Source organism: Hypanus sabinus, chromosome 6, assembly GCF_030144855.1.
Source record: "Hypanus sabinus isolate sHypSab1 chromosome 6, sHypSab1.hap1, whole genome shotgun sequence".
Taxonomy (NCBI): Eukaryota; Metazoa; Chordata; class Chondrichthyes; order Myliobatiformes; family Dasyatidae; genus Hypanus; species Hypanus sabinus.
Window position 1 is genome coordinate 182,664,325 of NC_082711.1, and position 26,217 is coordinate 182,690,541.

General features: G+C 40.9%; 1 protein-coding gene across 2 annotated transcripts in view; it reads left to right on the top strand.

Moving 5' to 3' along the window:
* LOC132396199 (integrin alpha-E-like) overlaps positions 1-26,217 on the top strand; it is a 300,648-nt gene that overhangs the window by 28,434 nt on the left and 245,997 nt on the right. For both annotated transcript variants that reach the window (XM_059973778.1, XM_059973777.1), the window contains exons 4-7: positions 1,841-1,908; positions 5,729-5,843; positions 16,413-16,484; positions 20,318-20,433. In XM_059973778.1, the coding sequence (XP_059829761.1) occupies positions 1,841-1,908; positions 5,729-5,843; positions 16,413-16,484; positions 20,318-20,433 (371 nt within the window). The remainder of the gene's footprint in view (positions 1-1,840; positions 1,909-5,728; positions 5,844-16,412; positions 16,485-20,317; positions 20,434-26,217) is intronic.

Here is a 26,217-nt window from a genome sequence, read left to right on the forward strand (position 1 = left end):
TTATTTGAAACTGGAAAATTCAATATTCATATCATTGGGTTGTAGACCATTCAAGTAGAATATGAGGTGCTGTTCCTCTAGTTTGCATTGGGTCTCACCCTAGTAGTGGAGAAGATCAAGGAGGACAGGTTGACATGGGAATGGGAAGGGGAACTGAAATGGAAGACAACCAAGAGCTTGGAATAGCCATTGTGGGAAGTGTGCATGTGCTCTGCAAGTCGATCGCCTACACTTGGTCTTGCTGATGTAGAGAAGGCCACATTGGGAGCATCAAATGCAACAGATGAGGTTGGAGGTGGTGCATATGAATCTTTGCCTCACTTGTTGACCTCTCTGGATGGTGGTGATGGAGGAGGTGTAAGAACAAGTATTTTATTTACCATGGTTGCAAGTGAAATTACCAAGGGTCAGGGAGAGCAGGATGGATAGGAAGAGATGAGCTGACCAAGGAGTCAGTGAGGGAGTGAACCCTGCATAAGGCAGAGAGAGGTGAGGAGAATATGTGGCTCATGGTGGGATCACATTGCAGCTGGTACAAATGACAAAGACTGATATGCCAGATGAGGAAGCTGTGAGGTGAAAGGATTAGAGGAATTCCATCTCGGTATCGCTGGTCAGTCAAGACGAAGACAAGATTTCTTCAACTGAGGATAGCAACATTTTTGGAATTCTTTTCCCAAGATCCTTGGAGGGAGGTTTTTTAGTGCTACTCAGGAGGGTTTAACTAACGTGGCAGATTGGTGATAAGAGAAGCAGTAGGTTAGCAGGTGTGGGGGTGGGAATTAAGGAAAACGTAGAGATTAAGTGAAGAGGTAAATAAGCAGGGCCAGGGTAATGGGCACGAGAGGAATGATTATCTGAAGTATATTTATTTTAATGTTAAGAGTTTAAGGGGTAAGGCAGATAATCTTTGGGCCTAAATTAGAACTGAAATTGTGACATTGTAGCCATTACAGAAACTGCATTGAGAGAAGGGCAAGACTTTCAGTTCCAGGGTACAAATGCTTCAGACATGACAGAAAAGGGTGTGAAAGAGGTAGGGTTTTTAAATTACTAATTAGCAGAATATCATAGCTGTATTAAGAGAGGATATCCTGGAAGATTCATTCAGTAAGGTTATACGGGTAGAGCTCAGGAATAAGAAAACAAGCAGGATTTCCCAGTGGTCTCCACTCCCTTTCTGACATGTCGGTCCATGGCCTCCTCTACTGCCATGATGAAGCCACACTCATGTTGGAGGAGCAACACATCATATTCCTCCAGCCTGATGGCATAAACATCGATTTCTCTCATTTCCAGTAATTTCCCATTCCCCTTCCCTCTTCTTCCCCATTCTGGCCACTTTCTTCCCTCTTTTCTTCTCCTCACTTGCCTCTCTCCTCCTCCTGATGCCCTCCTCCTTCCCTTTCTCCCATGGCCCACTTTCCTTTTGTATCAGATTCCTTCTTCTCCAGCCCTTTACCTTTTCAACCAATCACCACCCAGTTTGTCACTTCATCCCTCCTCCCCCACCCACCTGGCTTCACCTACCATCTTCTAACCTGGACTCCTTCCTCTCCCCCCCCACTTTCCTATTCTGGCTTCTTCTCCTGTCCTTTCTGGTCTTGATGAAGGGTCTCAGCCCAAAACATTGACTGTTTATTTCTTTCATGGATGCTGGCTGGCCAGTATCTTTTAAATGTTATTCTGTTGTAGTAATTTCTTTTAATTTCATTGAAAAATAGCAGACTTTAAGATATCAATCAATAAAATAATCTGTGATAGTAGGATCAAAAAGTATCTTATCATTTTTGTGTATGTTCAATAAGTGAAATAAACATAGATTTTTTTTATATTTCAGAGACTGAGAAATTACACAGTGGACCTGGATTCACCATGGCTACAAGCATATTCCGTTCACAATTCTTGGTAATCATCTATACTGTTTAAACGCACATCTAGTATTGAGGATCAAAACCCCAGAGTTTATTAACCATGTTCACTACACATACTTGTCAAGATTGTATCAACTTTCAATGAGAGACATTGAACAGATTATGTTTCTTGTAGTATTAATGTCTGACTGATGAACCTTCAGTGTTGTTCTGGGAATACTTCAGTGACAGATGCTTATGCATGCTACACCACTCTGTCATGAAATCTCCATTTGACAACTTGAACATGAAACTTGACAAAGCAGCATCTAAATGCAGCCCATCAATCAGCCCAAACATTAACTTCACAAACAAAGTTTAAATATTAATATATATTAGATACAAAATTAAACCATAACTCTGTAAAATATAGAGGCAGAATTAGGCCACACTGCACATCATGTCTGTTCTACCATTCAAATGTTCCAAGTTTTTTCAATGCTATTCTCCTGCTTTCTTCCCATAAATCTTAACCCCTTTATCAATTAAGAATCTATCACTCTCTGCTTTAAATACACCTGATGACTTGGCCTCCACAGTCTTCTGTGCAACATATTCCACAGATTTGTCAACCCCTAGTTGAAGAAATTCCTCTTCATCTCAGTTGTAAAGGGACATTCCTTTTTTCTGGGTTGTGCCCTCAGATTATAGACTCTCCGACTAAGGGAAATATCTTCTCCATGTCCATTCTACACAGGCCTTTCAGTACCTTGAATCTTTCAATGACATCTCTTCTCTTCCTTCCGAATTCCAGCAAGTAGAGACCTGGAGCTATCAAATGCTTCTCATAGTTTAGACCTTTTATTCCTGGGATCATTCTTGTGAATCTTTCCAGGGCCAGCATATCTTTCCATAGATATGGGTCCAAAATTGATCACAATTTTCCAGATGTTGTCTGACCAATACCTTATAAATCTTCAACGGGATATCCTTGCTTATATTCTAGTTGTCTCAAAATGAACACCAACATTGCATTTGCCTTTGTTACCATTGACACAACTTGTAAGTTGATCTTAAGGGATTCCTGAGCAAGGACTCCCACATTCCTTTGCATTCCCTATTTAGCAAATAGTCTATACCTTTGTTCACCCTACCAAAATGCAAACCCCCCCCCCCCCCACCACAGTAAACAGGGTTGTTACTCTGCGACCATCTGTCACTCCAGTGATTCTTGGAAGTTCAATATTGATGCCTCCACAATCTCTTCAGCCACCTCTTTTGGAGCTTTGAGGTGTAGTCTGTTTGGTCTAGGTGATCTACCTTCAAGCCTTTCAGCTTCCCCACCACCTTCTCCTTAATAAATGACTACTATACTCACATCTCCCCCATGACTCTCTTGAATTGCTGGCATGTTACTGGTGTCCTCAACCATGAAAAGTAATGCAAAGTACTGATCTACCTCCTCTGTCATTTCTTTGATCCCCACCCACGGATGTCTTATGTCACCTGTCCATGTTGCTGCTCTTCAAACGCGGAGTGGAGGCCTGGACTCCAGACATCCTTTGTCCCCATGTCCATGTCATTAGCCTTTGAGCATGGAGCGCAGAGTAGAGGCTAGTCTATGGATGCCCTTTGTTCCAATGCCTACATTGCTGGCCTTCGAATCCAGACCAGAGGCCTGGAATACAGGTATCCTTTGTCCCCATGACCATGTCGCTGGCCTTTGAATTTGGAGTGGAGACCTAGACTCCAAAGGATTCAAAAGATTCAAAGTGCATTTATTGTCAAAGAATATATAAATTATACTACTTAAGATTAGGTTGCTTACAGGCAGCCACAAAGCAAGAAACCCGAAGAACCCAATTATTAAAAAGACCATAACCACTGTGCTGAGAAAGGGGAAGAAATAACACACACATGTCATGCAAACAAAAGGAGCAAATTACAGTATTCCGAATCAGATTGAGTCCTTAGGTCCACTCCCTGGAGCAGCCAGAGTAGGCCAAAGCCTGATCAGAGTTCTTCATATTAGTGAGGCAAAAACACAGTGAAATATGCACAGATGACAGCCGCTGGGGCAGTTCACAATCTCAGTAGCACAGGGAGAGGAATGAACATTGCGGGAGAGTGAGCAAAATCTGTCCAACCTTTGCCTCCAGTCTCGACGCTCAGACTTCCCAGTCTATTTGGACTGGTGCTTAAATTGTCCAAGCACTGGGAAGTGCCTACCTCTAGGACCTGGATCCTGGTGCAACAACATGCTTGGGCTGCACAGCCTGAAGCCATTCTCAAACTTACCAAATCAGCTTAGCACTTGGAGTGATCCAACCTTGCACCCGGGTTAGGTGGACAGGCATCAATTCCTCTCAGAATTGCTCACTCCAACTCCAAAAGCAATACCAAATCTGTCTGTGATACCATCTTGAACACATTGAGCTTCAGCTTTGTGATGTACCTGCACAACCCATCCTTCAAATCATCTTCATCTCTACTTGCTTCTTCATTGTTTGCTGTGATAGTTTAACACAACTTACTTCAAAAAAGTTGTTATTAGTAATGTTTTTAGTTGATTTTTTTTTGCCTTATGAACTACCAATGAGCTGTCAACCCATTCAGTAGTACCATAGAAACATAGAAAACCTACAGCACAATACAGGCCCTTCGGCCCACAAAGTTGTGCCAAACATGTCTCTACCCTAGAAATTACTAGGCTTACCTATAGCCCTCTATTTTACTAAGCTCCATGTACCTATCCAAAAGTCTCTTAAAAGACCCTTTCGTATCCATCTCCAGCACCGTTGCCGGCAGCCCATTCCACACACTCACCACTCCCTGAGTAAAAAACTTAGCCCTGACATCTCCTCTGTACCTACTGCCCAGCACTTTAAACCTGTGTCCTCTTGTGGCAACCATTTCAGCCCTGGGAACCAGAATACAGATGTCTGTTGTCCCTATGTCTACACTGCTGTCCTTCAAATGCAGATCAGAGGCCTGTGCCCTGGATGTCCTTTAACCTCATGTCCACGTTGCTGCACTTCAAATGTGAAGTGGAAGCTTGATCTCTAACTCCTCTACATCCCTGTCCCTATACCCTAACATGACCCCTAACTCCCCTCTCTGTCCCCAAAACCATCCCTTCAAACTTAAAAATACAGCTAAGTCTGAGCTACGATCTCAACAGTCTGCAGCTTGATGCCATCTTGATGAAAGCTCTACCCCCTCTCCAAAGTCTCTGCCTCCTTCATGTATATTTTTAACTACCCTACTTCACTTCTCAAATTCTTCTGGGGCTTCTCCTGTTGTCAGTTCTGTGTACTTGACTTAGCCTATTTCATTCTTCTTTATCCATCATATGCTTAATGCTTCATTATGCTGAATTTAATGCAAAAGATAAGATTTTAAGGGCCACCCTAAAGTACATGTCCAGAAGTTTTTGCTAGTCAGAGTCTACACAAGGAAACAATTTTCTCAAGAGGCTAGTCATTCACTCTTGAATATGTTTTCAACTGCCTTTCAGGCAGAACCTTCCTAATCAAAGAGAACTGGGTAATTACTTAATGGAATCATTTACAGGAAATGCACAAGGGACTGGGATTAATTGAATTGAACAAAGAATTGATAAGTAACAGGTGTTAACAAGTACTAGTGTTAACAAGTGTTACTTGTTAACAAGTAACAGGTCTGTTTTTGTTTTGAATACATCTATGAATCTAAAATTTTCAGCGTATTTTCTGTTGCTGCTCCTCAGCTCTGTGTTGATGGTCAGCTACAGGAACATTATGGAAAGTGAAATTTGCACTTTTGCTGTAGAACACTGTAAAATAGACAGTATAGATTTAATACCAGACAGACTCATGATTATTATGATATTACAGATCTGTCAGCAACAACGAAAATGGCTACAAAAGAATACTGAAGATTTGAATGGAATTTGCACTGTCCTCTCTTCAGAACTTAAGGAAAGTTATATATTTGAAGCTTCCTCATTGGGTGGGTATATACCACTACAGTTCCTAATTATATATTAATTTAATGACTATTCTCAGCTGGACTTTAACATTGTTAACAAGTAGTTCATTTCTGAAAATCCCTGAATGAAGATGAATGAATTATTTCAAATTTTGCCTGACTGCTTTTATTTATTTTTATTTAGAAATATAGCACAGAACAGTCCCTTCAAGCTCAATGGGCTGCACCACCCAGAAACCCACCTCTTTAATACTAGCCTAATCACAGGATAATATACAAAAACAAACAACACACCTATCCTCAACATCTTTGCACTGTGGGAAAATCCAGAGCACCCAGAGAAGCCACACAATATTGGGAGAATGTACAAACTCATAATAGATGGATCCAGAATTGAACTCTGAACTCTGGTGCCATGAGCTATAATAGTGTTGTGCTAATCACTATGGCACCGTGGTGCCCCAGAGAATAGTTATATGCTTGAAAGCAAATAGTGCTTGAGTCAAAAGTGATGATATAGAGTTCTGTATTGAGAAGTTAATGAGTGGATTGGCAAGCATACTGGAAAATTCAGCAGGTTTTTAGATGAGTTGTAGTTTTGGACTGAATTGACTTTTTTCTCCTCCTAGGTCAATTAAAGCTGGTAGGGAGCGCTTGGGCTGTGTCAAAAAGTTAATTTCTCAATGTCTCAAAAATAGTATACAGTATGTGCTAGAAGTTGTAAGATGCCTGTACATAAATGTTTTGCCACAGAGAAGTTAATTTCTTATAAAGGCTTTCGTAACAAAAATAAACACTTGTACTTTATGTGTTCTGTCCTTATGGAATGCAGAATAAATTTGGTGCAACTGGAGCTGGAGGATTGCACAGGAAAGAGAGGTCAGGGATGGGATATGGGGGCAATGATAGGTCAATAATTGGCAAGACAGTGCCAATCAACAAGCTGAAAATCAGGCTGATAGGCTGGGTTGAAGGTCAGATGGTGGGAATGAATGTAGATATAGAATCATATGGCAGGTCAATTCAGTCCAAAAATACAACTCATCTAAAATCTGCTGGATTCTCAAATATGCCCTCCAGTTCATGCATAACTTTCATTGAATACAGGAGATTAAGGTGTGCTTTTACAGGATGTTGCTGAGACTGCACTTGGAGAACTGGGTTTAATTTTGGTCACTCAGCTATAGGAAGGATCACACACAAAATGCAGGAGGACCTCAATAGATCAGGCAACATCTATGGAAATGAACAGTCAATGTTTCAGGATTCAGTAGCATAGTAGTTGATCCAGAGCACTACACCAACAGTGACTGAGGTTCCATTCCTATTGCTAATGGTAAGGAGTTTGTACATGCTCCCCGTCACTGCATAGGTTTCCTCCAGATGCTCCAGTTTCTTCCCATATTCCAAAAATTTATGTGTTAATAATGGTTTGTAAGTTGTGGGCATACTATGTTAGCACCGGAAGTACGGTGACATTTGTGGGCTGCCAGGCATATCCTTGCATTGTCTTGGTCATTGATGCAAAGGATTTATTTCACTGTATGTTTCAATGTTTTAACATACATGTGGTAAATAGAGCTAATCTTTATAATTGTTATATTTATAGTGGGCTAGACTAAGAGCAGATATGTAAGCAGATCACAGAAATAGTAAATATGAGAAAGGGGGAAGATGCCAGAATAAAAAAGTGGGGTGAGGGGAAGGAGGGTAGCTGGAAGGTGATAGGCGAAGCCAAGAGTTTGGGAAAGGCAAAGGGCTGGAGAGGAAGGAATCTGATAGGAGAGGAGAGTGGACCATAGGAAAAAGGGAACGAGGAGGTGACCCAAGGGGAAGTGATAGGAAGGTCAGAAGAGGTAAAATACCAGAATGGGAGATCATCTAGGGAAGCTATTTTGGTGGAATTGAGGCATGGGAAAGGTCTAGTAACACTTATAGGGGTGTATTATAGACCACCTAATGGGGAGCGAGAATTGGAGGAGCAAATTTATAAGGAGATAGCAAAGATTTGTAGTAAGCACAGGGCTGTGATTGTGGGAGATTTTAATTTTCCACACATAGACTGGGAAGCCCATACTGTAAAAGGGATGGATGGTTTGGAGTTTGTAAAATGTGTGCAGGATAGTTTTTTGCAGAAATACATAGAGGTACCAACTAGAGAAGGGGCAGTGTTGGATCTTCTGTTAGGGAATGAAATAGGCCAGGTGACGGAGGTATGTGTTGGGGAGCACTTCGGGTCCAGTGACCACAATGCCATTAGTTTCAATATAAATATGGAGAAGGATAGGACTGGACCCAGGTTTGAGATTTTTGATTGGAGAAAGGCTAACTTTGAGGAGGTGTGAAAGGATTTCGAAGGAGTGGATTGGGACAATTTGTTTTAAGGGAAGGATGTAATAGAGAAATGGAGGTCATTTAAAGGTGAAATTTTGAGGGTACAGAATCTTTATGTTTCTGTTAGGTTGAAAGGAAAGGTTAAAAGTTTGAGAGAGCCATAGTTTTCAAGGGATATTGGAAACTTGGTTTGGAAAAAGAGAGATATCTACAATAAATATAGGTAGCATGGAGTAAATGAAATGCTCGAGGAATATAAAGAATGTAAAAAGAATCTTAAGAAAGAAATTAGAAAAGCTAAAAGAAGATATGAGGTTGCTTTGGCAAGTAAGTTGAAAATAAATCCAAAGGGTTTCTACAGTTATATTAATAGCAAAAGGATAGTGAGGGATAAAATTGGTCCCTTGGAGAATCAGAGTGGACAGCTATATGTGGAGCCAAAAGAGATGGGGGAGATTTTGAACAATTTCTTTTCTTCGGTATTCACTAAGGTGAAGGATATTGAATTGTGAAAGGTAAGGGAAACAAGTAGGGAAGTTATGGAAACAATGACGATTAAAGAGGAGGAAGTACTGGTTCTTAAAAGGAATATAAAAGTGGATAAATCTCTGTGTGCTGACAGGATTTTCCTTAGGACCTTGAGGGAAGTTTGTGTAGAAATAGCAGGGACTCTGACAGAAATATTTCAAATGTCATTAGAAACGGGGATGGTGTCAAAGGATTGGCATATTGCTCATGTGGTTCCATTGTTCAAAATGGGTTCTAAGAGTCAACCTAGCAATTATAGGCCTGTCAGTTTGACGTCAGTGGTGGGTAAATTAATGGAAAGTATTCTTAGAGATGGTATATATAATAATCTGGATAGACAGGGTCTGATTAGGAACAGTCAACATAGATTTGTGCATGGAAGGTCATGTTTGACAAATCCTATTGAATTTTTTGAAGAGGTTAAGAAGAAAGTCGACGAGGGTAAAGCAGTGGATGTTGTGTATATGGACTTTAGTAAGGCCTTTGACAAGGTTCCGCACGGAAGGTTCGTTAGGAAGGTTCAATCGTTAGGTATTAATATTGAAGTAGTAAAATGGATTCAACAATGGCTGGATGGGAGATGCCAGAGAGTAGGGTGGATAACTGTTTGTCAGGTTGGAGGCCGGTGACTAGTGGTGTGCCTTAGGGATCTGTACTGGGTCCAGTGTTGTTTGTCATATAAATTAGTGATCTGAATGATGGGGTGGTAAATTGGATTAGTAAGTATGTAGATGATACTAAGATAGGTGGCGTTGTGGATAATGAAGGAGGTTTTCAAAGCTTGCAGAGCAATTTAGGCCAGTTAGAAGAGTGGACTGAAAGATGGCAGATGGAGTTTAATGCTGATAAGTGTGAGGTGCTACACTTTGGTAGGAATAATCAAAATAGGACATACATGGTAAATAGCAGGGCATTGAGGAATGCAGTAGAACAGAGTGATCTAGGAATAATGGTGCATAGTTCCCTGACGGTGGAATCTCATGTGGATAGGGTGGTGAAGAATGCTTTTGGTATGGTGGCCTTTATAAATCAGAGCATTGAGTATAGGAGTTGGGATGTAATGTTAAAATTGTACAAGGCATTGGTAAGGCCAAATTTGGAGCATTGTGTACAGTTGTCACCAAATTATAGGAAAGATGTCAACAAAATAGAGAGAGTACAGAGGAGATTTACTAGAATGTTACCTGGGTTTCAGCACCTAAGTTACAGGGAAAGGTTGAACAAGTTAGGTCTTTACTCTTTGGAGCGTAGAATGTTGAAGGGGGACTTGATAGAGGTATTTAAAATTATGAGGGGAATAGATAGAGTTGACATGGATAGGCTTTTTCCTTTGAGAGTAGGGGAGATTCAAACAAGAGGACATGAGTTGAGATTTATGGGGCAAAAGTTTAAGGGTAACTCGAGGGGGAATTCCTTCACTCAGAGAGTGGTAGCTGTGTGGAACGAGCTTCCAGTAGAAGTGGTAGAGGCAGGTTTGCTATTGTCATTTAAAGTAAAATTGGATAGGTATATCGACAGGAAAGGAATGGAAGGTTATTGGCTGAGTGCAGGTCGGTGGGACTAGGTGAGAGTAAGTGTTCGGCATGATGGTCTAGAAGGGCCAAGATGGCCTGTTTCCGCGCTGTAATTGTTATATGGTTATATGGAAATAGACTGTTACATACCCCATAACTGGGTGTCAGACCAGCAAAGACAGAAGTATCCGTTGGAGACTGGTGGTACTATATTTAAAGGTGTTTATTGATAAAAATAAGCAAAACCATATCAATAATGCAAATATCCATATAACACAAGGTAGCAGTAATAAACCTAAAAGTGTCAGAATAATAATAATAATAATAAGCAATAATAAACAAGCTCTATCAATGTCTAGGGGTAAATGAATTGTCATAGAATATAAAGTTCAGTTCAGTTCATGAGTGCTGAGGTAGTTATGCTTGTTGAGTTGTAATCGTTGGAGAGAGAGAGAGAGAGAGAGAGAGAGAGATTAAGCAGTTGCAGTCAGCAAACATTCCTGTTGCCTTTTGATTCTGTTGCACCATTGTTGTGGTGGTCATTCAGCTATGACCCCTCTGTCCTTCTGCTAGACCATTCTTCTGTGGTGGACTCATCACTCAGGCATGAGTGGACACACACACACAAGTCCCCACCGGCCCTGCTGTAACACTGTGAGTTTTACTGACCGATCTCCTGGTTCGGTCTCCGAAGCCCCCACCTTTCTTGTGGGTTCCAACACTCAATCAGTGTCCACTGGCGTGTCTGAAGGGTGTCTCTCCAGACCTCTCTTTTTATCCCTACTAACAGGGTCTCAGCTATCCATCAATTCTGAATGACTGTGTCCATCAAATCATGCCACTCCTACAGTCCACTGAGGAATGTTAACGAGCAAACTATTGTCCTTGCGCGAAACAGTAAATAATTCAAAAGGAGTCACAACACAGTTAATCAGCAATCTCCCTCTCTCTCTTATCTGTCGCAGATGTTCTTGCCTGTTTTTCATCTCTCTTTCTCATGGTCAGCATAGCAACAGTAATAGTTCATGGTTCTTGGGGCGGGGGGGGATGGTTAACTCAGTACACCATTGTCCATCAGGTCTGTTCATCACTCATAACAAGAAGAAAAGTGTAGGGGGAGGTAACTTTTTTTACCGGAAGGAGAAATTGATATTTATGCCATCAGGTTAGTGGCTATCCAGATGGAATAAAATGTGTTGCTCCTCCACCCTGAGGGTGGCTTCATCTTGGCACAAGAGATGGCCATGGGCCAGTACGTCAAAATGGGAATGGGAACTGGAATTAAAATGTTTGGCTGCCGTGAAGTTCTGCTTTTGGGAGATGGAGCAGAGGTGCTCAGTGAAGCAGTCCTCCAATTTACAAAGGGTCTCACAATAGAGGTGGTCACATCTGGAGCACCAGACACAGTAGATGACCCCAGCAGATTCACAGGTTAAGTGTTGCCTCAACTGGAAGGACTCTGAATGGAGGTGAGGGAGGACGTGAATGGGCAGGTGTAGCACTTGGGCAGTTTGCAGGGATAAGTGCTGGGAAGGGGATTAGTGATGAGGGACAAATGGACAAGGGAATGGTGGAGGGAGAGATCTCTGTGGAAAGTGGGGGTGGGGTGGCAGAGGAGATAAAAGTATGTTTAGTGGTAGGATCCCTTTGGAGATGGTGGAAGTTGTGGAGGATGATGTGTTGGTTGCAAAGACTCATGGGGTGGTAAGTAAGGATAAGAGGAACTCTAGGTGGCAGGAAGATGGGGTGGGCATGGATGTTTGGAAAATGGAGATGTGGGTGAAGGCAGCATCAATAGTGGAGAAAAAAGACATTCTTTGAAGAAAGAAGACATCTTTGACATCCTGGAAAGGAAAGCCACATCCTGGGAACAGATGTGGAGGAGGTGAAGGAACTGAGAAAAGGGAAGAACATTTTTACAGGGGCTCTGATGGGAAGAGGTATGGTCAAAATACCCCTTGGGAATTGATAGGTTTATAAAAGATATTGATTGAGAGTTTGCTTCCAGAAATGGAGACAGAGAGATTGAGAAAGGGGGGGGGGAGGTCTTATAGAGGAGATCACAGAAATAGTGGAGGATTTTAACTTTCTGAATATTGATTGGAATTGGCTTAACTCAATGGGCTTAGATGGGGTGGAATTTGTTAAATGTGCTAAGTATACAGTGGATTTAAACTAGATATGAGGAGGGGAGGGGAACCAGAGTGTAGGAATAGATGTATGGGAGAAGGAAGAAAAAGAAGACAGTAAAGTTCTTTTTACTGTTAGAGATAAACAGAGAGGAAGAGGTGGAGAATTTCTTAAATGCATTTAATTTAATGCTAGGAACATTGTAAGAAAGGTGGATGAGCTTAGAGAATGGATTGATACATGGAAATATGATGTTGTAGCTACTAGTGAAACGTGGTTGCAGAAGGGGTGTGATTGGCAACTAAATATTCCTGGATTTCATTGCTTCAGGTGTGATAGTATCGAAGTGACAAGAGGGGGAGGTGTTGCATTGCTTGTCAGAGAAAATATTACAGCTGTGCTCTGGCAGGATAGATTAGAGGGCTCGTCTAGGGAGCCTATTTGGGTGGAATTTAGGAATGGGAAAGGTGTAGTAACACTTATAGGGCTGTATTATAGACCACCTAATGGGGAGTGAGAATTGGAGGAGCAAATTTGCAAGGAGATAGCATATATTTGTAGTAAGCACAGGGTTGTGATTGTGGGAGATTTTAATTTTCCACACATAGACTGGGAAGCCCATACTGTAAAAGGGATGGATGGTTTGGAGTTTGTAAAATGTGTGCAGGATAGTTTTTTGCAGAAATACATAGAGGTACCAACTAGAGAAGGGGCAGTGTTGGATCTTCTGTTAGGGAATGAAATAGGCCAGGTGACGGAGGTATGTGTTGGGGAGCACTTCGGGTCCAGTGACCACAATGCCATTAGTTTCAATATAAATATGGAGAAGGATAGGACTGGACCCAGGTTTGAGATTTTTGATTGGAGAAAGGCTAACTTTGAGGAGGTATGAAAGGATTTCGAAGGAGTGGATTGGGACAATTTGTTTTATGGGAAGGATGTAATAGAGAAATGGAGGTCATTTAAAGGTGAAATTTTGAGAGTACAGAATCTTTATGTTCCTGTTAGGTTGAAAGGAAAGGTTAAAAGTTTGAGAGACCCATGGTTTTCAAGGGATATTCAAAACTTGTTAGGAAAAAGAGAGATGTCTACAATAAATATAGGCAGCATGGAGTAAATGAGGTGCTTGAGGAACATAAAGAATGTAAGTAGAATCTTAAGAAAGAAATTAGAAAAGCTAAAAGAAGATACGAGGTTGCTTTGGCAGGTAAGGAGAAAATAAATCCGAAGGGTTTCTACAGTTATATAAATAGCAAAAGGATAGTGAGGGATAAAATTGGTCCCTTCGAGAATCAGAGTGGACAGCAATGTGTAGAGCCGAAAGAGATGGGGGAGATTTTGAACAATTTCTTTTCTTCAGTATTCACTAAGGAGAAGGATATTGAATTGTGTAAGGTAAGGGAAACAAGTAGGAAAGTTATGGAAACTATGACGATTAAAGAGGAGGGAGTACTGGTGCTTTTAAAGAATATAAAAGTGGATAAATCACCATGTGTTGACAGGATATTCTCTTGGACCTTGAGGGAGGTTATTGTAGAAATAGCTGGTGCTCTGACAGAAATATTTCAAATAACCATATAACCATATAGCAACTATGGCACAGAAACAGGCCATCTGGACCCTTCTAGACCATGCCAAATGCTTACTCTCACCTAGTCCAACTGACCTGCACTCAGCCCATAATCCTCCATAACTGTCCTGTCCATATACCTAACCAATTTTACTTTAAATGACAATACCGAACCTGCCTCTACCACTTCTACTGGAAGCTCGTTCCACACAGCTACCACTCTCTAAGTAAAGAAATTCCCCCTTGTATCACCCTTAAACTTTTGCCCCCTATCTCTCAACTCATGTCCTCTTGTTTGAATCTCCCCTACTCTCAATGGAAAAAGCCTATTCACGTCAACTCTATCTAACCCCCTCATAATTTTAAATACCTCTATCAAGTCCCCTCTCAACTTTCTACACTCCAAAGAATAAAGACCTAACTTGTTCAACCTTTCCCTGTAACTTAGGTGCTGAAACCCAGGTAACATTCTAGTAAATCTCCTCTGTACTCTCTCTATTTTGTTGACATATTTCCTATAATTTGGTGATCAGAACTGTACACAATTCTCCAAATTTGGCCTTACCAATGCCTTGTACAATTTTAACATTACATCCCAACTCCTATACTCAATGCTCTGATTTATAAAGGCCAACATCCCAAAGGTTTCTTCACCACCCTATCCACATGAGATTCCACCTTCAGGGAACTATACACCATTATTCCTAGATCACTCTGTTGTACTGCATTCTTCAATACCCTACCATTTACCATGTATGTCCTATTTGTATTATTCCTACCAAAATTTAGCACCGAATGTCATTAGAAACGGGGATGGTGCCAGAGGATTGGCATATTGCTCATGTGGTTCCATTGTTTAAAAAGGGTTCTAAGAGTAGACCTAGCCTGTCAGTTTGATGTCAGTGTTGGGGAAATTAATGGAAAGCATTCTTAGAGATGGTATATATAACTATCTGGATAGACAGGGTCTGATTAGGAACAGTCAACATGGATTTGTGCATGGAAGGTCATGTTTGACAAATCTTATTGAATTTTTTGAAGAGGTTACAAAGAAAGTTGATGAGGGTAAAACAGTGGATGTTGTCTATATGGACTTCAGTAAGGTCTTTGACAAGGTTCCGCACGGAAGGTTAGTTAGGAAGGTTCAATTGTTAGGTATTAATATTGAAGTAGTAAAATGGATTCAACAGTGGCTGGATGGGAGATGCCAGAGAGTAGTGGTGGATAACTGTTTGTCATGTTGGAGACCGGTGACTAGTGATGTGCCTCAGGGATCTGTCCAAGGTTGTTTGTCATATACATTAATGATCTGGATGATGGGGTGGCAAATTGGATTAGTAAGTAGGCAGATGATACTAAGATAGGTGGCGTTGTGGATAATGAAGTAGGTTTTCAAAGCTTGCTGAGAGATTTAGGCCAGTTAGAAGAGTGGGCTGAACAATGTCAGATGGAGTTTAATGCTGATAAGTGTGAGGTGCTATATTTTGGTAGGAATAATCCAAATAGGACATGCATGGTACATGGTTGGGCATTGAAGAATGCAGTACAACAGAGTAATGTAGGAATAATGGTGCATAGTTCCTGGAAGGTGGAATCTCATGTGGATAGGGTGGTGAAGAAAGCTTTTGGTATGGTGGCCTTTATAAATCAGAGCATTGAGTATAGGAGTTGGGATTTAATGTTAAAATTGTACAAGGCATTGGTAAGGCCAAATTTGGAGTATTGTGTACAGTTCTGGTCACTGAATTATAGGAAAGATGTCAACAATATAGAGAGAGTACAAAGGAGATTTACTAGAATGTTACCTGGGTTTCAGCACCTAAGTTACAGGGAAAGGTTGGACAAGTTAGGTCTTTATTCTTTGGAGCATAGAAGTTTGAGGGGGGGACTTGATAAAGGTATTTAAAACTATGAGGGGGATAGATAGAGTTGACGTGGATAGGCTTTTTCCATTGAGAGTAGGGGAGATTCAAACAAGAGGACATGAGTTGAGAGTTAGGGGACAAAATTTTAAGGGTAACACAAGGGGAAATTTCTTTACTCCGAGAGTGGTAGCTGTGTGAAAGAGCTTCCAGTAGAAGTGGTAGAGGCAGGTTCGTTATCATTTAAAGTAAAATTGGATAGGTATATCGACAGGAAAGGAATGAAGGGTTATGGGCTGAGTGCGGGTCAGTTGGACTAGGTGAGAGTAAGCATTCAGCATGGACTAGAAGGACCGAGATGGTCTGTTTCCATGCTCTAATTGTTATATGGTTATAGTTTATCTCACCAGAAAATGGGCGGTTCTTGACCTTATTTTAGGCAGCTGGAATTTAATCCAGAAAAGTATGATGTTCTCCCTGGAGTAAAGGAAGTTGAGTGATGACTTGATAGAAATATGTAAGATTATAAGAGACATGGATTGGGTTGATAATCAAAATCTTTTTCCCTTGGTAAGGAGTTTTAAAGGGGATTTAAGGATAATGCCCTGGTCATACAGTAACTTTGATGTGGCTTTTGTAATTTCTGGAATAGGCAAATCACACAACAACAACAACAACAACAACAACAACAACAACAACGACGACGATGACGACGAATTTCCAGGTAACAGATCAATGATCAAATGAAAACCATTGGCAGCAGTGTGGATATTTTAATAATAATATAATATGTTTTAAAAATAATATAAAGGATACCATTATAATGGAATGCAGGGACAGATAAATCTGTTGGCACAAGACATTGAAAAAGGCTTACACAATTCTGGGCTTTATCAACAGGGGCATTGTGAATATAAAGAAGAAATTCATGTTGACCTTTATTGGGAGAAGGTTGGAGTTGCAGAATTAAGTATTGTTACAATATTATTACAGGGCAGTAGTAGTGCAACTTGAGAGTAGCTCACTACTCTACTCTCTCTACACTATATATATATTTCTTTTTGTAATTTATTGTTTTTTTTATTATGTATTGCACTGTACTGCCGGCACAAAACAACAAATTTCATGTCATATGCCAGTTATAGTAAGCCTGAATCTGATCTTGATGTTCTCCTAAGGGGTTATCTATTGGTGGTCTTCAGGTTGCTGTAGTGGCCAACCTGGGATCAACATATTCTGGTGCAGTGTGGGCACCACAGCCATTCACCACTGGCTGATCACCACAAGATTTAATCCAGGACGTTAGGGTGGATTCCCTTAATGGAGAATGCCTGTGTATGACTATGTTTAATGAAGAGAGGTTGATTCATGGGCAGCCAATACACAGTCCCTGACAGATCAAGGCTAGGGTCCAATGGCATGGAATTGCACTAGGGAAGACTAGGGACCCTTTTCTGCTGCAACCTTCCTCTGCCTTCATTGCATTGTGATGTATCATCATTTTCTGCCAGCTCCACCATTGAGGTCTTGGTTGGGTCACTCTTTGTCTGGAACCTCCTTACAGCCATGGGTGACCCAACCAGCAGCTAAGGCCTGATGGCTAAACTCCAAATGGCATCTCTCTTGGGACCTCAGGAATTGACAAGCCTCCCCACCGTGACAAAGTGACGATCCTTGGAGAAGAATATTACAGGGTAATCGTGAGGCCACCTCTGGAATACTGTGCATAGTTTTGATCCCTTTATTTAAGAAGAATGTTACAGGGTAATAGTGAAGCTATCCTGGATTACTGTGCACAGTTTTGATTCCTTTATTTGAAAAGGGATATGCAGGCAATGGAGGCAACCTAAAGAAATATAGCTAATTCTTGGGATGAGAGGCCACTGAAGAAATTATATCTGTATTCTTTAGAACTTAGAAGAACGAGTAAGTACATAAAATCCTTACTGTGTATTATAACAGGTGGATGTCAGGATATTTCTTGAATGAGGCAGCAGAGTGATGCAATTAAGAGAGTGATCATTCAAAACTGAACTGCATAGGAAGTCCTTACAGAGGGTGGTGAATCTCCAGAAGTTCCTATCCCAGAGAGCCGAGAAAGCTAGGTAGTTTAAAAAAAATATATTTATGGAGGATGTATGTACATTTTTGACTGATCATCAAACTGACACAGAAGAGAGGATGAGTCCTGGAGCAGATTAGCCATAATCATATCAAATAACAAGGTGAGTTTGAGGGGCCAAGTTCTCTTTAAATACTTCTCCTCTCACCCTAAATCTATGCCCCCTAGTTTTGAGTGAGGGAGGGAGAGGGAGGGGAAGGGAGAGGGAGGAGGGAGATGGAGAGGGAGATTTTAAGAGTAGAAGGCTATTTCTGTTAATACCTACAATAGGGTAGTTAAATCTGGGGGCCCTTCCAGTGACGATGGTTTGAATAGGATGGGTAACATTTACCAGAACTGCAGGACAGTGAGGAGGAAAGGATCATACACACCATTGATTGTAAATTGAATTGAGTTGACTTTATTTCTTATATCCTTCACATACATGAGAAGTAAAAATCTTTACGTTACGTCTCCATCTAAATGTGCAATGAACAATCATAATAATTTATAATAAATAGTACAGTCAATGTAATATAGAGTACATTCAAGTCAGTGTGAGTTCATCAGTCTGATGACCTGGTGGAAGAAGCTGTCCCAAAGCCTGTTGGTCCTGGCTTTTATGCTGCAGTACCGCTTCCTGGATGGTAGCAGCTGGAATAGATTGTAGTTGGGATAGCTTGGATCCCCAGTGATCCTACGGGCCCTTTTTACACAGCTGTCCTTGTAAATGTCTTGAAACATGGAAAGTTCACAACTACAGATGTGCTGGGCTGTCTGTACCACTCTCTGCAGAGTACTGCGATTAAGAGAGGCACAGTAGACATCCATGTGTGCTTGCCAGAGTGCAGTGGAATATGTCTGCAGACAGCATATAACCATATAACAATCACAGCACTGAAACAGGCCATCTCGGCCCTTCTAGTCCATGCTGATGCTTACTCTCACCTAGTCCCACTGACCTGCATTTAGCCCATAACCCTCCATTCCTTTCCTGTCCATATACCTATTCAATTTTACTTTAAATGACAATATCAAACCTGCCTCTACCACTTCTACTGGAAGCTCGTTCCACACAGCTGCCATTCTCTGAGCAAAGAAGTTCCCCCATGTGTTACCCCTAAACTTTTGCTCCTTAACTCTCAAGTCATATCCTTTTGTTTAAACCTTACTCTCAATGGAAAAAGCCTATCCACGTCAACTCTATCTACCCCCTCCTAATTTTAAACACCTCTATCAAGTTCCCCCTCAACCTTCTATGCTCCAAAGAATAAAGACCTAACTTGTTCAACCTTTCTCTATAACTTAGGTGCTGAAACCCAGGTAACATTCTAGTAAATCTCCTCTGTACTCTCTCTATTTTGTTGACATATTTCCTATAATTTGGTGATCAGAACTGTACACAATTCTCCAAATTTGGCCTTACCAATGCCTTGTACAATTTTAACATTACATCCCAACTCCTATACTCAATGCTCTGATTTATAAAGGCCAACATCCCAAAGGTTTCTTCACCACCCTGTCCACATGAGATTCCACCTTCAGGGAACTATGCACCATTATTCCTAGATCATTCTGTTCTACTGCATTCCTCAATGTCCTGCTATTTACCATGTATGTCCTATTTTGATTATTCCTACCAAAATGTAGCACCTCACACTTATCAGCATTAAACTCCATCTGCCATCTTTCAGTCCACTCTTCTAACTGGCCTAAATTGCTCTGCAAGCTTTGAAAACCTCCTTCATTATCCACAACGCCACCTATCTTAGTATCATCTGCATACTTACTAATCCAATTTATCACCCCATCATTCAGATCATTAATGTATATGACAAACAACGTTGGACCCAGTACAGATCCCTGAGGCACACCACTAGTCACCGGCCTCCAACCTGACAAATAGTTATCCACCACTACTCTCTGGCCTCTCCCATCCAGCCACTGTTGAATCCACTTTACTACTTCAATATTAATACCTAACGATTGAACCTTCCTAAGTAACCTTCCATGTGGAACTTTGTCAAAAGCCTTACTGAAGTCCATATAGAAAACATCCACTGCTTTACCCTCATCAACTTTCCTAGTAACAAAGATTTACTAGCAGCTGTGATTCCAGACTGTTTGAAGACCATTAGATTTGAAAATTGTAAATTGTGTTTCTAGCCTTGACTGCTGGGAGGGGAATTCCATTCCAATGTAAATTTTATTGCATATGATTTAATTTTTTAATGACAGCAAGTTAAAGCTTGAATACATGAAATTAGAACTTGACTGGCAGAATGGTACCCACACCTACATAGGAAATGCACTTAAGTGGGACATTAAATCACTAAAACCCATCTAAAGTTTCTTAAAATGTGAGAATAAGAACTTGAGGTACGATGCTTCTTAGAACTAAGCTAATGTGATGCATGCTTGTTTCACGGGTACTTATAAAGATTTTGTTTTTGCAGGCACAGAGATTGCAATTGTTCTGGATGGATCAGGAAGCATTGAGAAGGAGGATTTTGAAATAGCAAAAGAATTTGTTATAAACATAACAAGAAATATTTGGAAAAAATGCTTTGAGGTAATTAATGAAAATGACTGAAAATGTAGAACTTGGGCCAATGCATAGATTAATTTCAAAGCAAAAAATGTCAACTATTTATAATAAACAAAACAAAAAGATGAAGGCATAAAAAACATATAAATCATTAGTAAAAACAGAAAAGGTGGAAGCCCTCAGTAGGCCAAGTGGCATTTGTGACGTGAAAATATTGGGTTAATGTTACATCTTGATTACATTTCATCAGAACTGGAGAACTGGCCTGAGTTGTTGATTTCATTGTTGAATCTTGAGTGCTGTATCTTGCCTGTGAAAGATGAAATGCTGTACCCTGAGCTTACACTGGGATGCTTGTAACAGTGTAACAGGATGAATCACTGTTAACAGTGTAAGTGGCATAAGATAGTATTGGCAGAGATGTATATTAAGGGGAGAAAAGTTACCAGGGTGAGAATAGGGCTCCTCAAAGACCAAATGGGACATTTTTGTGTGAGCAGTAGATGAGCAAAGTCCTTAATGACTATTTCTCCTCTGTTTTTTTTCTCATGGAGAAAGACAAGAAGAATGGAACAAGGAAAGTAAATTTAAGTGAAAAGTAAATTTCAGAAGGATGAGAGGGTATCTTATTGAAACCTTTTGAATGTTGAAAGGCCTAAACAGAGTAGATGTGGAAAAGATGTTTCCCTTTGATGGGGGAGTCTAGGACAAGAGGACACAGACTCAGAATAGAGGGGTGCCCTTTCAAAAGAGAAATGCAGAGAAATTTCTTTAGCCAACGATTGGTGAATTTGTGGAATTTGTTGCCACATGCAGCTGTGGAGGGCAAGTCGTTGGGTGTATTTAAATTCATAAGTTCTTGATTGGACATGGCATCAAAGGTTAGAGGGAGAAGGCCAAGAACTGGGGTTGAGGAGGAGATAGAAAAAAGGATCAGCCATGATTGAATGGCAGAGCAGACTCGTTGGGCCAGATAGCCTAATTCTACTCCAATGTCTTATGGTGTTCTGGTTTAAATGGGGAGGTGTTGGGGATAGTCTGCATTTTAGTAAAGAAGCTGATCTTCCTTCCAATAAGATGGTATCATGCTCAGATTCAGTGACCTCTCTGAAGCCAACCAAAGGCTTTTTAAATGTCATTTTACAAATGCAAGACAAAGATAGAGTTAAGAACTTCAAGTACTGCAGGTCTACCCTATCAGCGAGTTGCTCATTGGCAAAGGAGCTGGAATTGCTGGACTTGGTGCATACTGTGTTGCAGAAAGACGTTGAAGTCGGTGCGTGAAGGCAGTGTATAGTGTAACAGTGAGTGATTGTCTTGGATGTATTTCTTGCAATCACAAGACACTGTTGGACATTGGTAATGTAAAATACTGCAAGTCCAATTCACTGGTTTATTGGGGCAGAGGAGCTGCTTGGCCCTGGTTGTAGCAAGGACTAGGCTTCATGCTCTGGGCTTGCTAGTCCAGTAAGGGGAGATGTTGAGGAGGAGGTGTGGCACGGCATCCATGCTGGATTGAGGGCTAGCCCCTCCTCTCAGTGCTGTGCTCCAGTATTTGCTCAGTGGAAGACAAGCTAGATTACGTGCGTGCATGTGTACACTTGTCTGCAGACTGCTGAGAACTACTTGCTCTTGCCGACAACACCCATGCACCATCAACTTACAAGACATGTCATTCAGGGGCTTGGGCTATATATATATTTTTTTTTGTGTGACTTGGCCCCAGAGGAACGCTCTTTCATTTGGCTGTATTCATGAGTATTCACATACGCTTGAATAATAATTAAACTTAAAATTAAACTTGATGGATATCTTAAGAGGTATGAAGTTAGATAAATCTTCAGAGCCTGATCAGGTATTTCCCAGAATAATGTGGGAGGCTAGAGGAGAAAATGTTGCAGGAGGCCTGGATGACATATTTGATCATTGTTAGCCATAGGTGAGGAGCCAGTAGGCTGGAATCAGGCAAATGTTATTCCTTTAAAAGAGTGACAAAGAGCAACAGTACTATAGACCAATACAGTGTCTGTAAAAAGTATTCACCCTCCTTGGAAGTTTTTATGTTTTAATGTTTTACAACATTGAATCACAATGGATTTAATTTGGCTTTTTTGACACTGATCAACAAAAAAAAGAGTCTTGCAGGTCAAGGTGAAAACAGATCGCTACAAAGTGATCTTAATTAATTACAAATATAAAACACAAAATAATTGATTGCATAAGTATTTACCCTTTTTAACATGACACACCAAATAATCACTGGTGCAGCCAGTTGGCTTCAGAAGTCACATAATTAGTTAAATGGAGATCACCATGTGCAGTCAAGGTGTTTCAATTGATTGTTGTGAAAATACACCTATATCTGGAAGTGCCAACAGTAAGCGAGTCAGTATTCTGGCAAAAACTAAACCATGAAGACAAAAGAACACTCCAAGCAACTCTGCAAAAAGGTTATTGAAAAGCACAAGTCAGGAGTTGGATATGAGAACATTTCCAAGTCACTGAATATCCCTTGGAATATAGTTAAGTCAATCATCAAGAAATGGAAAGAATATGGCACAGCTGTAGATCTTACCTACAGTAGGTCATCCTCAAAAACTGAGTGACCATGTAAGAAGGGGACTAGTGCGGAAAGCAACCAAGAGACTTATGACAACTCTGGAGGAGTTCAGTGGCTGAGATGGGAGAGACTGCAAATACATCAGCTGTTGCCCAGATGCTTCATCCAGTCGCAGTTTTATGGGAGAGTGGCAAAGAGAAAGCCACTGTTGAAAAAAGCTCACATAAAATCTTGGTTAGAGTTTGCCAGAAGGCATGTGGAAAATTCTGAAGTCAGCTGGAAGAAGGTTCTATGGTCCGATGAAACCAAACTTGAGCTTTTTGGCCAACAGAATAAATGCTATATTTGGCATAAGCCAAACTCCACACATCTTCAAAACACACAATCCCTACCGTGAAGCATGGTGGTGGCTGCATCATGCTGTGGGGATGCTTCACTGCAGCAGATCTTGGAAGGCTTGTGAAGGTAGAGGGTAAAAGGAATGCACCAAGATACAGGGAAATCCTAAAGGAAAACCTGATGCAGTCTGCAACAGAATTATGACTTCGGAAAAAAAATTATTTTCCAGCAAGACAATAATCCCAAGCATAAAGCCAAAGCTACACAGGAATGGCTTTAAAACAACAAAGTTAATGTTCTGGTGGTCAAGTCAGAGTCCAGGCCACAATGTAATTGAGAAATTGTGGCTGGACTTGAAAAGAGCTGCACATTCACAATCCCCTTGCAATCTGACAGAGCTTGAGCAGTTTTGTGAAGAAGTATGGAGAAAAATTGCAGTGTCCAGATGTGCAAAGCTGATAGAGACCTATCCACACAGACTCAAGGCTATAATTGCTGACAAAGTTGCATCTACCGAATACTGACTTGTGGGGGTGAGTACTTATGCAATCAATTCTTTTGTGTTTTATATTTGTAATTAATTTAGAATACGTTGTGAGATCTGATTTCACTTTGACATGAAAGAGTCTGTTGATCAGTGTCAAAAGAAAGCCAAGTTAAATCCATTGTGATTCAATGTTATATAACAATAAAACAAGAAAACTTCCAAGGGGGGGGGGGTGAATACTTTTTATAGGCATTGTAAGTGTGACATCTCTGGTTGCCAAGTTACTGGAGAGAATTTTAAGAGATAAGATATATATTCAGTATATCTAGAAAGATGGCTGATCAGGAGTAGTCAGCGTAGCTTTGTATAGGGGGGATCATGTATTACAATTTGATTTGAAATGTTTGATGATGTAACCAAGAATATTCATAGCGGCATGGTGGTAGAGGTGGTTTATGTGGATTTTAAGTAAGGCCTTTAGACAAAGTAGCAGAATTAGGCCCATCGAGTCTGCTCTGCCATTCCATCATGGCTGATCCTGGATCTCTCTCAACCCCATACTCCTGCCATATCTTTGTCATATCCTTTGATGCCCTGACCAATCAGGAAGCTATCAACTTCCACCTTAAATATACATATAGACTTGGCCTTCACCGCTGTCTGTGGCAGAGCATTCCACAGATTCACTACTCTCTGGCTAAAATATTTCCTCCTTACCTCTCTTCTAAAAGCTCACCCCTCAAATTTGAGGCAGTGCCTTCTAGTTCTGGATAACCCCCACCATAGGAAACATCCTCTCGGCATCCATCTTATCTAGTCCTTTCAAAATCTGGTAGGCTTCAATCAGATCCCCTCACATTGTTCTAAATTCCAGTGAGTACAATCCCATGCTGCCAAACACTCCTCATATGTTAATCTCTTCATTTCTGAAATCATCCTTGTGAACCTCCTTTAGACTCTCTCCAATGGCAACACATCCTTTTTGAGATATGGTGCCCAAAACTGTTGACAATACTTCAAGTGCAGCCTGACCAGTGTCTTATAAAGCCTCAGTATTATCTCTTTGCTTTTATATTCTATTCCCCTTGAAATAAATGCCAGCATTGCATCTCCCTCCTTCACCACAGACTCAACCTGTGAATTAACCTTCTGGGAGTCTTGCACGAAGACTCCTAAGTCCTTTTGCCCCTCTGATGTTTGAATTTTCTCCCCATTTAGATAATGGTCTGCACTATTGTTCCTCTGACCATACGTTATCATACATTTCCCAACACTATATTCCATCAGCCACTTCTTTGCCCATTCTTCTAATTTTTCTAAGTCCTGCTGCAATCGCTTTGCTTCCTTGCCATTACCTATCTCTCCACCTATCTTTGTATCATCCATAAAGCCATCAATTCCAATCTCTAAATCATTGACAACAATGTGCAAAGTAGCAGTCTCAATACTGACCCCTGAGGAACACCACTAGTCACTGGCAACCATCCAGAAAAGGCCCCTTTTATTCTCACTTGCTGCCTCCTGCCTGTCAGCTATTCCTCTATCCACGCCAGTATCTTTCCTGTAATGCCATAGGATTTTATCTTGTTAAGCAGCCTCATGTGTTGCACCTTATCAAATGTCTTCTGAAAATCCAAGTAAATGACATTCACTGCCTCTCCTTTGGTCACCCTCAAAGAATTCTGACAGTTTTGTCAGACAACACTTCCCTTGGTTGAAACTATGCTGACTTTGACTTATTCCATTAGTCTCCAAGTATCCTGAAACCTCATCCTTAATAATACACTCCATCACTTACCCAACCACTGAGGTTATGCTAACTGGCCTTTAACTTCCTTCTTTTTTTGCCTTCATCCCTTCTTAAGGAATGGAGTGACATTTGCAATTTTCCAGGCCTCCAAGGACCATGCCAGAATCAAGTGATGCTTGAAAGATCATAACCAATGCATTTGTTATCTCTTCTGCAATCTTTCTCAGGACTCTGGGATGTAGCCCATCTGGTCCAGGTGACTTATCCACCTTAATACCCTTCAGTTTGCCTAGCACTTTTCCTTTGTAATAGCAATGGCACTTACTCCTGTTCTCTGACACTCACAGACCTCTGGCACATTGCTAGCGTCTTTCACAGTGAAGACTGATGCAAACCTTTAATAAAGTTCCACATGATGCGTTGAATTCAGGGAGAGCTGGTTAACTGGATACATGATTAGTTGATGGTAGAAAGCAGAAGTTGATGGTGGAAAATTGGGCCATTACTAGAATTCACCAGAATTCAGAAGAATGAGGGGTGACCTCATTGAAACATATCAAATGGTGAAATGCCTTGATAGAGTGAATGTGGAGAAGTTGTTTCCTATGTTGGGAGAGTCTAAGACCAGAGGACAGAGTCTCAGAATAAAGTGGTGTCCTTTTAGAATGGAGA